A 15880-nucleotide genomic window follows, 5' to 3' on the forward strand; every position below is an offset into this window, starting at 1 on the left:
TAGTTATCACTATGATTTCATTGCCAAGCGGTAAAAATTGATAGAAATTTTCAATGAGAAATTGACGCAAACAATGATCCTATCTTACGCGAGTATTCCTAGCACAGACTACTTTAATAGACACCATCCATTTACTGACATGCTCTACATCAGTATAAATAAAATGAAAAAGTTTTCCCGTCCCAATAAGTCAATCAATGTTTTCTTCCATTACTCTCAGGCTGATTTGATTTTTTTTTCTTCATCTATTGGGCTGATTAGATGTCTCGATAGTAAAGGTTTTTCGAAAAAGTTAAAACAACCCGCTTCCTTAACTCTCTAGTTCCCAAGTTTATTTCTAGATGGGCTTCGGCAAACTCACTATGAATCATTTTAAACCCTTTTTTAGTATTTATTGGAGTTTTTTAGAGGTTTGAGTGAAGATCACCAAAAGACGGCATTTGGCACTAGATGGTTAAACTTTTTTTTTTATTTACTGCTAGAGGCTGAGCCTAGGCAAGATGAGCAATTGTAAATAAAACTAGTGTTTCTCGTACATCGTTCTTCCAATTAAGATATTAAAAGCAATATGTATAATTATAATATAACAAATACTCAACCGTAAACTGTGTGTCTTCCTTCCGTTAGTTAACGACATTTGAACCATGTCTAATACTAGAAAAAGCTTTTCATTCTTAACGGTGAATCAAAACGCTACCATCCGACGTTTCGACCTTTGGAATTGGCCTTCCTCGGGGATATAAAGTTATACCGTTTTTCGTTCACTTTTTTGCTCGGAAAAAAGAGCATAGTTTGGATTTTTTGAGCGTGTAGCACCTTTTTAAGCACTTAATGTTCCTGCATTCTTAATTAATCTAATTTAGTCTTTTTTAGTGCTTATCTATCCAAAACCCAGGTGTCCCACAAGGGAGTGTATTTCATTGAAGTCAAATAACTGTAATCGATGGGATATTAATATTAACGAAGGTTAATGTGAAGCAAATTTCCTCACAATGTATTTAACTAGCAAAAAGTTGTCAAACTGAAACCCAAGTGGTGCTTCATGCCATGGTAAAAAAAATTCAGTGTTAAAAAAAATTACTGAAAACTATCTACAATCTGTCTTCTTGGCATGACACTGTCGATTTATATGAGATTCGTACTATGAAACCTATGTATAGATCAGAATTGAAGTAGGCTGAATTTTATTTACTACCAGAGACGTACTAGCTCGAGATATCTTGTGAACTAACACTTCTTACCTATTTTTCTTTCGTTTTATGTCTATCCAATGTCCAGGTTTTTTCTGGAACATTTTTGCTTGCACTACAGCAACTTTGTCATGAAAATTTGAAATTGCAAACATAACCTAAGCAAAAAATTTACTCTTGGCATTTCAACAGTTAGCACTTACGTATTTTTTAAAATACTTAATAAAACTAGTAATTTAGAATACTTAAAAAAACTTTTGCATTAAAAAACTCACCTTCAAAACACCGTTTCCATATTCCACAAGTTGGCGTGCAATCGAACCCATCAACATTAGCGCTTACCTTCTCTGGGCTTGGCTACAACCACTACCGCAACTTGAACGTCCTGTTTTTCTGTTCACAATGTTTTCCTGCCGCTCTTCATCTTTCTCTCTCTCGACGGCATTTTTCCCATGGTTTTGACATTCAATACTACCGTACCATATCCAGTACCACTCACTCGTCTACGTCTGTCTGTGTAAGTGTGTGCGCGGGTGAGCCTCCAACACCAGCAACGCCCAGCCGGACGCTTTTCCACCATGTTGCTCCCGAGGACTGGTGGCTGGCTTTTCGCAGGCTTCAAGTTCGGCTACTCGGGAGCAAATTTTCCCAGTTGCATATCGTCTTCCGTTCGTGTCGCTCGCCAAAAATTCGCCCGCACGCTAGTACGGCAGGTAGAGCAGCCAGCGTTTGAGCCTACCACCTCCACACACTCCAGGGTACTACAGATTGTGGTGTTTGGTGCAGGAAAGAAAAAGTGTGGATTTAGAAAATACAGCACAGCACCTTACACTTTATTTCAATCTCGAACTCGTTGGCGTACGGTTACGGATACACGGTGCTAGGCGTTGAAGGTGTTAGATTTCGTCCGGTGATAAGTTTCGCGATTTGGTCCAGTGAACCGAGTGGAATATTTCCTATTTATACGGAGGGTGAGCTCAGTGAAACCTAGTGTTCGTACCCAACTAAGCGCGGGAGAAAAGCTTTAAAGCAAACCGGTTTAGACCGAAAGTGTATAAATATCGCTGGGAGGAAAGTGACGGGAAAATTTTTCCCAGTGCGTAGTGGCGGGGAATCAAGAGTGAGCTTTAATTACCCCGGGATTATCCTTGGTGGAAAATGGCTTTGTGTGGGTGCTTCATTAGTTTGAGAAGTGATTAGTGTATTTGTTCAGTGAGAGCAAAAAAAAAAAAAAAAGAAGAGATACTGATCTATGCAGAAGTGAGAAGGAGTTACAGCCGATTGTAAACAAGGTGATTTTCCGACCGAAACATCGCTCAGTTCGGAGAAGCTTTGATTTGATGCACCCCTACCGACGGATGCAAGATGAAGACCAGGTATTGGTGTAATTTGCTGCTAATAAAAAAATCAATTCTAAAATACAGAGTGTGTGATTTCTCGAGTCGAAATTGAAATATGTTGTTCGCTACCGAAACGTTGTTACCCGTAACCAAGAGATTTTGGGATTTTCTTTATAACCACTTGCCTGGCTTTGTGGGACGGCTCTGATGTTGGTGTTGGTGGGACCAAACTCTGTACGGCAGTGATTGTCAGACTATGGTTTTGCGGTCCAGGTCCCGAAGCAGTCAGTGCTATGTTTACTTTCTCTAGCCCGTTCTCCGTGGTTGCGACCGATGGCAGAGCGTTTTCCGTTAGCAGTGCTAGTATTGGTAAAACCGGTGGGAAAACGGAACCAGGCTGTCAGGAGGCCGAACAGCTGAATCGCACAGGCAAAGAAGCGTGCACAAGCTGTTTGTAGGTGCTTGGAGCGCGGCAACCAAACCCGGCTCGATTGAAATTGCCTGTAGCGCCGATGTAGAGCCGGGGACGAGAGCTAATCAAAAAGCTGTTGTAATGAGTGTGGCTCCATATTGTGATGATGGGTTTTCACAGTCAGTAGCCGTCAGTACGGGAGATAAATTGAACCGTTTAGTCCCGTGCACACGAGCACATCGAGTAATTTGTGAAAATAGAAATGATTTCGTTTCCTGCTGCGCCTATTGCGGAGCATAGATTGTACCCCGAGAGAGAAGCTTTTCTAGCGATAAGTTGTGGGAAATTGTATTGTTAGTCAAGCAGAGACGAATCGCCTGCACATGCATTAATTTTTGAACAGAAAGAAGAATTGAATCTAAATATTGAGAAAATGTGGTGTCTCACGAAACGAGTCTCAGGACATCTTGTTACCCTGCAAAAGAGATGTTTCGTGACATTGTTATTGAATTGGGTACTTAAAATAACCAAGCTTCAATACAAATATCAATTTACTTTATAATGTAATGTACAAAAAATACATTAAAATCTGTCTCGCAAATTCGATCTCTGGCTCGTCATGAAATTTCCCAATCCAACCTCCTTCAAAAATCAATGGCTCATAAACTCTACACTGAAGAAGCAAAGTGGGTACATAATTTCACCATGGAGTATTATCCTTATTGCGAAGAAAACTTTTTTTATTTTTTTAAGTTTAGGTTTTCTGTAATATTACTTACATTAAGAATATGTGCTTATCCCGTAAAAAAGGTTCAGGAAATTAAGATGTTTCAAATAAATTCGTATCTTCAGCCATCCGGACCTGATGATTTTTTCTGATTACAAGCTTCCAAAGTTTCGTCAGTTTTATTTACCGTGATCGGATTACAGAGAGTAACAGATTCATCCGCATCGATTTAATATCTGGTAATTCATTCTCTATTTTCATCCGTCTAGATTTGGTCAACATAATCTTCAAACTTTCGTAATACATTTTCCATCGAAAGTTGAGGTGAATCTTCAACTACTCCTTAAAAAAATAAAATTGATTCAAGGTTTTTGAATTTTGAAAAACCTCTCTTAGAGGAAAAATTTTACATATTGCCAAATGTATTGAATTACAGTCATTTTGAATTTTTGTTTTACTATTCAGCGTCAGTTAAAAGCGTGGCGCCATTTAAATTTGAAGGTTTGTCTTGCTTGCAGCTCTAGACATCCTATTCAGAAACTATTTCATTAATGAGACAAACTAACAAAATAAAGTGACTAGATTACAGAGTCTGCCCTACCAAGTGGATGATTGTCAGTTCGAATCTTAACATGTAGAATGAGGCCACACGGTGCATGTCAATGGGCGCAAAAGTACCCCGGTAGCTTTCTCTTGATAAATTAAGTAACTCTTTTAGTTATTGGTTAGAAAAGTACATAGTAATTGAAATATGATTTCGGATTAAATTACATTTTTGTTTAGCGTAAAACGATTTGAAGTTTGTAAATTCAAAACTTGTTAGCAAAAAGAACTAAGATTCTGTCGTTCATAAATCCACTTTTTCTCAATGTTACAGATTACAGATTCACTAAAGATACGACGACATTCAAATTACTTTCTAGAAGTTGAAACAATTCAGAACATGGTTTCAATTTTTTGCAGGTGGTGTGCGATTAATTGAAATGTGGCAAGAAAACGAGCTGAATAAGATAAAAAAAAATCCACTAAAAGAGAAAATTGAACAACCTCTCGAATTTTGAGATAGCGTAACCTAATTTAAAATTTAAATTTAATTCGTTCGTGGTGCCAAGCTGAAATGGGGAATGCAAGTCTTGGTGGAGCGATAAGAAAGGCTCTAGCACATTGTTGGCTCAAAATGGAGTTTAAAACTCAAAATGTATTTACCAAATTACTAGATATCCGCTCTGAATTTCGTATTTTTACTATACTCATACGCTACTAAACATTGGTCCATAATGCTAGTCGAAGTTCACTTTTTCCAGTATTATGGGCCACCCAGTAATGCACGGGCTAGGCTACATTTTGTATTGGTTTTGAACGTATGTCAATTATTATTCAGTCAATTATTTATTAGCAAAATTAAAGCTTAGTGAATGGGCACAACTCTTAAATACTTTTTTTGTATTGGTATTTTGAGTAATGTAGAAAGTGGTATTAGTACGTAGTATTAGTACTCGTTCACCCTGAATTTCCATGATCTTGCTTTGAGGTCAATAACAACTCTGTAGAACAGTGATTTAGAATCATTGATTACTGTACCCAGTTTGAAAATATGGGCTTCTTCTTGGTTTTATCCAGCATTTCCACAGTTATTTATTACGCTTTTGCTCTAGGGTAGTAGATCAAGTTTCCAACTCGAAAAGACAGGTGACTGTATCGGGTTTCGAACTTTTACCGACGGAATTATGAGGCCCTCACTTAAAAAACATATGAGTATTCAAAGCACGAGAATGACAAAAACTTCGAGTAAAACCTGAGCAAAATAATACAGTGATGTATTATTGAAATTGACCTAATGTCTTTATGATAACCTAGAATAACCTTGAAAGTTCCTCGACGTTAATCTCACTATTGGAATTAATCATTAAAATGCCGTCTCTGTCTTTAAAACAAAAAATGAGCGGCTCTTAATACTGGGAGCCTTGGCCCATAGAGTAGTGAGAGGCAAAAGTACCCACATAATTGTTTTTGCAACAGAACTAGTACAAAAACTATCACAATATTTGGTTTCCAAGCTGCACATGAACCTTCATTCAGTGAAGTAAGATTCACATTTAGTGTATTTATTGCAGAAAATTGTGAATCTTACAACACTGAAAGCGAAGCTTACTGCTTTTGAAGTGAAATAGCAGCTAAAATAAAAGAGTTAGATGATTGGTGTCAAAGAACAACTGGTAGAACAGACTTCAATGTTTAGTTAAGTTAACAACAAAACCCATATTTATCACACATTTCAAAGAGAAAATTGCAGTTTAGTTCTCAAAAAAACATTTGATTTTACATTTGTTCCTTTCTAAGTGCTTCCTAATCTCTCTAATTTGACGGTTTTAAGACATTATTAAGAAACTTATTGTGTTTTGTGAAAGACATTGTTCATTCGAAGGTTATGCCTAAATCGCGAACAAATTCAGCACGTGGTACAACGTTATCTGGATAAGCATAATTGTACAATACGGAGTGAGCTTTCCTAGTAAATGTCAGTATTAAGCAATGGTTTGCGTTCACACCTAGTCCGCAGCTATCACAGAATCTTCCGAAAATCTCTAAATCGTTCTGCAATCTTTGGCAGTCGTCATTATTTTTAATAGGCAGAAACAATTTCACATCATCTGCGTAAATCGAAATGATTGCATGGCAGATCACATCAGAATGTTTATTCATCAATAACACGAACAGCAATGGGTCTAGATGACTACCTTGTGGTATTGTGGTACTGCTGACGAGTATTCTACGAGTATTCTACGAAAACCTGCAAAGAGATTTTTGTGGTGAATTACATGAAGAATAAACAAAATTTAAGTTAAAAATACTATTCCTTTTTAATTGTGTTGATTATTTTGTGTGAATTGAGAACGAATTTGACATTAAAAATCGTTGCTTGCGTACCCGACCCCTCCGGAGCCGAAAAAATGAAAATTCTTACACCTGTCATTCCGCAAGATCTGAACCAATTTTGATCGAACCTTTTTCAAAAGATCACAAATTTATCATAGTTTTTGGGACAGTAGAGGACATTTCGAAATTTTCCGTTGTCCTGGATTTATCGAGGGGAACCGTAGGGTAAGTACCCTTCCAGAGACACAGGCTAGATTAAAAACGGTAGCGAAACCTTGCTTGCGACATATCAAACTTTAAGTTTTTGCAAAACAACACTATTGGCGATCAGTATTTGGCAAAGTCTGCGTCACATAAAAGGTCAAGTTTCCTACAGCAAAATATTAGTACCTAAGATACTTTAATAATTCGGCACACGTTAACTGTTTTACATTAAACTCAACAATTGTCAGATGTTTAACGATTTAAATGTCTAGGCGATTTCTGTCGTTCTGCTCACTTCACTGAGATTCGATTCCTATCCAAGTCATGCCCAAAACATGCATCCGCTTGGCGGAAAATCTCACATAGGGTTAATATGTATAAAACGCCCCCCGGGGCATAATGCCCCAGTCCATTTATTCGGAAACACACAAAAAATAAGACATGAGACTATTAGGAATCCGTAGCGGGTCATAGGACCAACCTTCTGTGCAAGTTTGATAATTATCACTAGCAGCAAAAAATAAACAAAATCAATTTTGAATTGAGCTGCTTGAGATCTAATTTCTTGCTGCGTTTCCGTAACGTTTTATAACTAGCGTATAAAGTTTATTACCTGGTATTTGCACTTATATATCTCAAATGAACCTCTAATCAGCTGTATCTAGTTAAGAAACGATAAAAATAGTATAATTTGCTTAAGTATTCAATGCTTTCTGCTAGATTACAGCTCTGTGCAATATACCCCACCGCTAGCCGTGCTGATTTGTTCATTGCTAAAGCGTTTGCTTCTGAGACTTCAAGCGCTGTTTAACTTCGCGTGCTGAGCTGCCATATGGAGCTACTGCATGGGGCATATCATACTGCATCTAGGGCGTTTTGCCCCGGTAGATTGGAAAGCTTGCAAATTAGTCATATTGTTTAATAAAGTTATGGCGTTTTTGTGTAACAGTAATTACAAAACAAAATAATAGCAGCATTACCAACTAAATAGTGTATCCAACTGCATGAAAGATTTGTTGCTCGTGATAAACATAGCTACAATATTGACGATGTTCCTAAGGGGGGGGGGGGGGGCGTATTATACCTGTTTACCCTATCGAAGCAAGCTGTTCCTGCGTTTTACATGGATCCTCATCGAGCAACTCTTGCATTTTAAAAAATCCTACGGATCTCTTTCAGTCGCAATTGGTCCGAGATACCAATAATGTCTTCCTTCATTATGATGTCAAATAATATAGCATTATTAGACGTATCTTATGGTGCGGCATTGAAGAGAGCGTATGAAGAAGGATTAATATCTTGAGCCATATAGTCAAAATATAAAGTCATGAATCTTGTTTGAGATTGAAGTTCGACCAATCTCTCGAAATTTTCAATTACTTATAGGTTTATGACCGTACATCGAATAAGTAACCGCTAAGAAAGATTCCAGAAACGATATTTCAACGGAAGAATACACGCTAGTACTTCAAGACTCATCGTATGGGCCGACTGTATGCAGCCCAAGGCAATACGCAAACAATGACATTGTATTCTTTCTAATTTTATAATGTGTGTCTTCGCGGCTGAGCGAAAGCAAAAGAAGCCGCATTCAAGAACTGACAATATCGTTGTTTGGTATAGCCTAGAGGCGAATTAGTATAGCCGGAAACCTTGCTTCCTAGAAAAAAATCTGAATTAATCCACCTAGTGGTGCAGAAACCTTTGTTATACTAACTATCACTTTATACATATTAGGCCAGTCAATTACAAATCGTATACCAACGTAATTCCAATTTCAATAATGAATGAAATGAATTTAAAAGATAGTTTTCAGAGAGTTAACCAAAGACGACAATTGAATTAAAGCTTGACGTGGTTTTCGCAAATAATATGAATGTTATCACTGGAGTACATGAGTCTTATTTTTCGATCACAAACCAATTTTTAAATGCTGTCTAGGAGCAATTATTTTTTTTTTAAATAATCGAACGTGGGGACAGTACAGTAATAGATAACAATGATGCTGATTTCACACTAGAACAGCAAATATGTATTCAATGCGGTTCTACTTATTCGCTTTATTTTCAGAAATCGCTGGACCTAGATTTATGAATCAGCATCAAGTTTTTTTAATGAATTGAAGCAAATTCTACTCACCTGCTCTCAAAATATAGTTCAGAATAATACAGGAAAAAAATATACCTATTGTTGAAAGTTGTCAATTTAATTCTATGTCAAATGCATTATCTTAAAATGAAGGTTCTCCACGATCTTTGAGAATTTTGCATTTTCAGAGTATAGGCGAGAACATTATTCTTTTCGAAGGCCTAAAGACTTTTTAAATCTTGCTGCGATAACGAGAAGTGGAATAACATGGATACTCTGTTTGCACTTAGTCTTAAATTAGAAAGCAATATTTCTATCTTACATGAGCATATTGTATCATTCATAGAGATAAGAGACTTTTCACCTGCGCACACTAGTAAGTGAAGAGTTGCTTCAACACTATTTCCTTATTTTGCCGATTACGTTCAACAGCAACTTTAGATTCCTAGTCACAAATTTAAAACATAAAATAAGCGTTCAACTGAAAATTTTTCCAGCTGTTCAAAACGTAGCATTGTTTTACTCAACGGGTGGCACTAACACATTCGTACGTAAATAGGTCTATACATCTTTGGTAAAGCTTTTCAAAATATCTGCATCGCTAATTGTTTTACATTTGCACACTGTGGGATCAGATTTACTACAACGCTTGGATCCCGAAAGCTGTAAATGTGTAAATGTGCAAATGTGCAAATCTAGGTTCAACGTACAATTTAGTATATATTTTATAAGAAGTGATGACGAAAGCTTCGGAAGCGAGAAAAGGAGTTGAGTAAGCATTGCAGTTTTTTCTAAAATCTGGTTCAAATTTTCAAGAAAAAGCTAAAGGGTAATTTATTTACACCAGTTAAGACGCACTTCGAAGAGTGTAAAGATTATGAAAAGTTGTCGATGATTGTTGATTTTCTTTGAGAAATAAACAGCGATACGAAAAAAGAGGGATAAAAAAGAAGAAAGAGCAGTGAGACAGAAAAATCATTTAGAAAGTAAACTATCCCATGTCTAAAACATACTTTGGTCAAAACTCTACAGTTCAAGCAACAAATAGAAGATCGCATTTAGTATGATTTTCAAAGATCTCTGGGGCTTTCATTTGAGCATGCGAACATCAAAATCGGAATAAGCGTTCTGTAAAAAGAGTGTTTTTTTTTGTTATTTTTCTTTTTTGGGTCGATAGTATATCAACTACACATATAAACAACATATTTACACATACATACGTACAGGCACACATACACAAACATACATAAATTGTTCAATTCGTCGATCTGAGTAAATTGGTATACAACACATGGCTCTCCGTGCCATTAATTTTGCCTTAAAAGTTAAATGTCTTATATAAAAAATACTCTTTGATCAATATTTTAAAATCTAAGCACTAATCAAAAATCCACCAAAAATCCAGACCAACTCAGTTTTTTTCGAAGAGAATTCGATACCCAGCTTAAGAGCCCATTCACACAAATTGGCTAAGGCATCTTACAGTGGTCAAGGATATCTGACAGTAAACCGTTCATTTCGGCCCATTTGTCTAACCGTGAGAGGGTCATTTTCTCTATTAATTTCCGGAGGAAAGATAGCATAACAATAGGTGGAGCTTTATTGTTGTACGAGTGGAGAGCCATTGAAAATTCCATAATCGAAAATGGAGGCTCTTCCGTAGTTACTACGGGTTATTTGATAACATTATGAAGCATTAAGTGTCTCTTCAGGGAATTGTGATTGTGACGCGGTGTTTGGTAGGAGGAACGAGGTTTCGATAAGACTCCTTCCTCTTGACAAAATAAGTCCTTCTTATAATATATGTAATTGGCGATATTGGCACGGGGAACGATAGGACTTCTTTCCTTGACATAATACCCTCTTAGAAATAACCTGAACAGAAGAAGAACGTTAGGTGTAGTCTGACTCCAGGGAATTGTAATTCGGCGATATTGGTAGGATATAAAGAAGCTGGGTTTAGTAGAGCAGTAAGCTTGAAACGAAAGGGTAAACTCTCACGCACAAGCACGGATATAAATGAAAAGCGTATCATTCACTTCAATAGTGATACTGCCAGTAATATGAAGTGCGGAATACAAAAACACCTGGGCAATATCACAATAAATCAAATGTCGCTGGTCGCAATGATGTGTCCACACAGAGAAAAAAAAGTTAAATCTTGGCTTGTGTTCATGGGCACATGAACTTTTTTCACATGTTTGGTGAGAGCTCTTTACCTGCGTTATCTCAGACACAAAACCAAAAAACCTTTTCAAAAATTAGTCATTGAAAAAAATATCCCGATGCTGTTATTCATGCTTTATACTTAAATATTAATGCATGCTTTGTATGCAAAAGGTCGCCGCTTTCGACGGCGGGTTGACGAACGGGTCGTATTTCAGAAACTTTTTGTTCTGGATTTTAGCGTGAGAGAAGAGTCAAAGCTGAGGGATTGGAATAAACCCATGCATAAAAGTCCCTCTTCTACCGAATGGTCTGATAATTTTATTATTCGCTAATAACGAATCGTTTGTCAAAGCAAAATTTGTAACCTTGAAACTACAAGCATTCCTCGTACTTTTCCTTGCAGTAGAGCAGCGATAAACTGCTCCCGTCTTATAACTTCCATGCGCAACGTAAGCTGTGCATTATCCATCCATAGTTTATATGATCCAAATCGAATGACACAAGAAGGTTTTTTTTCAATAAATCGCTACATTCAACAAAGTAGCAAAACTAAAATCGAAATTGCCTTCCGTTGCTATCGGTAAACCGTTCTGTCGTTAATACTGTTCAGATGTTGATGAGTATACATACTTGAAAATAATATTAAAGTTTGCTGAAACAAAGTTGTTGGTAGAGCACCTCATCACCGTCAGAAGAACAAAAGAAGAGTTATGTGCAAAGCCACGACCGCGAGGTTGACGAAGAACTTTTTAAGACTGTTATTACATTACTAGCATTTGTTGTCTTCAAGAATGATCGCAAGTGATAAGTTCGAAGCGAACTTCTGATTTTCAATAATTCTTTGAGTGATATCCGCTAACATTACGATTAACTATCTCATGACACAATTTGAATGTCAATAACCTTAATCCAATACTATTAAAATAACTCTCTGAAATATTGTTGAGGTTTTGAAGGGATTAAAAATGACATCTGGGATTGATTTACGACCTCTGTGTGTCATCCCGACTCCGGAAATACTTCAACTGGATGGTATTCGGACATTCTTGACGGAAGTCACAATTGGAATTCAGTTTGGAGTTAATTTTTGGCCTCTGGAGATCATCCAAGTTCCAAAAATTAACTTTGTTGGATTTCCTTGGGCTTATTTTCAGTTATATTGGATCGAAATTGGGATATGAAACAAGGATCTACGTTTCTTGATTGTATAATAGTTATGATAATCATTTAATCTCAATTCTCCGCATTTCGATGGACGCGTAGCTTATTTTCAAATAGATCACTGCTAGAATGAAGAAAATCCGATTAAAACTAACTGAGTTATAAGCATTCGAAATTGGATAATTTTTGTGGCGCTCTTGATGTTTTCGGTACCGTGGAATGGGGTGAAAATAATCAGTGTGGTGGAATTGATCACCAGAAAATTCGTGATAAAAAACACTAATCAAAAGATTTTTTATTTTCTCTTACAACAACACTAGCAATTTACATTCGTTGTTTTGCTTTCGTCTCGATTAGACGCAAATTGTTTATCTCCGCTTGATTCGCAAAATAACAATACACGAGTTATCGTACGGGTGTTTTTTTTTTCGATTAGTTCTTGTGTTGTGCGATAACAATAGCCTGCAGTTTATCGGCAGAAACATCTTCTGCACACTGGTAGGGGCAGGCTATCCCGCCAGTGATCTGATACGCAGCTGATATATCAGCAAGAATAATTCTCCCGCACCGCTGTTACCCCGCTAGCAGCACGGACCATCATACGATCGAGCGAGTGGAAGTCAACTACAAGTGGCATCTACAAGGTCGCGTGTAGAATACGGCCACTGTTTCACAACACGAAGCTGGATCGTCATTGTTTGTTCTGCGGAGACACTCGATTGGTCCTACTATCAGCCGTGAGCTCGTGACTTAGACGTTCGGTGAAGTATTCACTTTAGATTTTTTATCATTATTATTAATATTATTACTATCAATATTATTAATATTATTATTATTATTATTATTATTATTATTGTTGTTGTTATTATTATTATAATTATTATTATTATTATAATTGTTATTATTATTATTATTATTATTATTATTATTATTACTATTATTACTATTGTTATTAGTATTAGTATTACTGTCTTTTTTTTATTTTGATCCCTTGTAGTTTGAAAAATTGTTTTTAAAATTTAATATCAACTATTTGAACCCCCCCACACATTCGAATATTGAAACAAATGGGGAAGAAATTGAAATTTCCCCCAGCAGTTCTCCCTTACCTTCCCCTGTACCACCCCCGCTACCTAGCTCCGTACCAAGGGTACCGGAAATACGGGTAAAAGCTTACCCAGATGCCGCTAGCGGTCCCTACGTTGTTTACGTCCGGCCCATAATAAAACCTTTGAATATAATTCAAATAGGCAAAGACCTGGCAAAACAGTTTTCGGCCGTAACCGAGATTACGAAGGTGAGGCCGAACAAACTGTGAGTTGTCGTGAGTAGCTTGAAGCAAGCAAACGAAATTGCTAGCTACGAGCTCTTTACAAGGGAGTACCGCGTGTACATCCCTGCCAAGGACGTGGAGATCGACGGTGTGGTTACCGAAGGAAGCCTCACGGTCGATGACATTTTGCGTCACGGGGTTGGCTGCTTCAAGAACCCCCTGATTCAAGATGTCAAGATACTGGATGTCAAGCAATTGCATTCAGTATCCATCGAAGAAGGGAAGAAGAAATTCCTCCCTTCGGATTCCTTCCGTGTAACATTCGCCGGATCCGCACTGCCGAACTACATCTCTTTGGACAGGGTTCGTCTGCCTGTACGCCTGTTCGTACCGCGGGTTGCCAAAACTGCAAGCAGTTAGGTCATACAGCCACCTACTGCTGCAACAAGGCACGCTGCAGCAAGTGCGGAGGCAATCATGCTGAGACCGCTTGCAGTGAGGATACTGAAAAGTGTCTTTACTGCGAGGGAACTCGGCATGACCTTTCGGCGTGTCCCGCGTACAAACAGCGCGAGAAGAAAATTAAGCGTTCCCTCAAGGAACGATCAAAGCGCTCTTTTGCAGAAATGTTTAAGAGGGCTGAGCCACCCTCGACAGGAAACATTTTTTCCTTTTTGCCAACCGATGAGGGTACCTCTGACGATCCCGTCGAAGGGTTTTCTTATGCCATGCCAGAAGGATCTAGGAAGAGAAGAATGATCAACTCTCCTAATCTTTCTCGCAAAGGCCGCAAGATAACCCCTAGCGGAATGACCAATAAGCCAACACAAAAAGGAAGCGGTGAAGAAAAACCGAAGCAAGTACCTCCCGGTTTTAATTTCAAATCAAACCAGGAGTACCCACCGCTTCCTGGGGCACCAAAAACCCCTCATGCACCCATTTCTCGATCAGAAGATAAAAAAGAAACAGGGTTCAGAAAATTTTCTGATATTGTGGACTGGATAGTTAAAACATTCAACATACCAGATCCCCTACAAAATATTCTTCTTGCCCTTCTTCCTACAGTGAAAACCTTTTTGAAGCAACTAGCAGCAACTTGGCCCCTCATTTCAGCTATTAAATCTTTCGATGACTAATACGGCGAAAGAGATTAGGAATTTTATCACTGTATTACAGTGGAATTGCAGAAGTATCATCCCCAAATTCGATTTATTTTCTCATATGATAAATACATACAATTGTGACGCATTCGCGCTCTGTGAAACCTTTCTCAATTCAAACGATCAATTCCCACGATTTTAACATTATTCGTCGAGATCGAGACTCACACGGTGGAGGGGTACTTTTAGGGATTAAAAAGTGCTATTCCTTCTTCAGAATCAACCTCCCCTCGATCTCGAGTATTGAAGTCGTTGCCATTCAAACCAATATGAATGGAAAAGATCTTTGCCTTGTTTCACTATATATACCTTCTTTCGCGCGGATTGAACAGAAGCAACTTTCTGATATAGCAGAGTTGCTTCCCGCACCTTTTCTGATAATGGGAGATTTTAACTCTCACTGTTCGCAATGGGGGTCGCTGTACGACGACAACCGATCTTCGTTAATCTGTATCTTAATCGATGACTTCAATATGACACTTTTGAATACTGGGGAAGCGACACGTGTACCTAATCCTCCAGCTCGTGAAAGCGTGCTTGACCTATCCCTTTGCTCGACATCACTAGCGTTAGATTGCCGGTGGAAAGTAATCAATGATCCCCACGGTAGTGATCACCTACCAATCGTTATCTCAATTGCTAATGGTTCAACTCCCCCGGACCCAATAAATATTTCATACGACCTTACTCGTAATATTGATTGGAAGTCATATGAGACGATCATAGCGGAATCCATCGAGTCTCACGAGGAACTTCCTCCGGAGGAAGAATACGCGTTCCTTTCTGGCTTGATCATCGACGCCGCGACTCAAGCTCAGACGAAACCGATACCCGGGGTAACGATTAGACAGCGTCCTCTCAACAAGTAGTGGGACAAAGAGTGCTCTGAACTGTACGCGCAAAGGTCCTCGGTGTATTTGGCCTACCGAAAACACGGTACTCTTGATCTGCTCCGAAAGTACGATGTACTGGATAGACAGATGACGAGTTTTATTAAAGCGAAAAAACGCGGATACTGGCGGCGGTTTGTAAACGCGTTGTCAAGGGAAACAGCGATGAGCACTTTTTGGGGCACGGCCAGACGCATGCGGAATCGTAACGTTTCTAATGAGAGCGAGGAATATTCAGGCCGCTGGATACTCGATTTTGCCAAAAAGGTCTGCCCGGACTCTGTACCGGAACAGAAAACCTTTCGCGACGCGTTTTTAGTAGCTACGGAAGAGCCTCCATTTTCGATGCTGGAATTTTCGATGGCTCTCCTCTCGTGCAACAATAAAGC

At 38.3% G+C, this 15880-nt stretch overlaps 1 protein-coding gene across 4 annotated transcripts in view; it reads left to right on the top strand.

Moving 5' to 3' along the window:
- LOC129722753 (alpha-catulin) overlaps window positions 1–15880 on the top strand; it is a 380319-nt gene that overhangs the window by 69459 nt on the left and 294980 nt on the right. The window contains exon 1 of one of the 4 annotated variants that reach the window (XM_055676462.1): window positions 1826–2566. The exons of 1 other annotated variant lie outside the window; for it this stretch is intronic. Coding sequence is in view for 1 of the 3 variants with exons in the window: in XM_055676460.1 (XP_055532435.1) it covers window positions 2531–2566 (36 nt within the window). In the remaining 2 variants the exon portion in view is untranslated. Of the gene's footprint in view, window positions 1–1825; window positions 2567–15880 lie in introns of those variants that run through there. 2 more of the 4 variants (XM_055676461.1, XM_055676460.1) reach the window with 2 other exon arrangements.

The sequence above is a fragment of the Wyeomyia smithii genome, chromosome 2 (genome assembly GCF_029784165.1).
Source record: "Wyeomyia smithii strain HCP4-BCI-WySm-NY-G18 chromosome 2, ASM2978416v1, whole genome shotgun sequence".
Lineage (NCBI taxonomy): Eukaryota > Metazoa > Arthropoda > Insecta > Diptera > Culicidae > Wyeomyia > Wyeomyia smithii.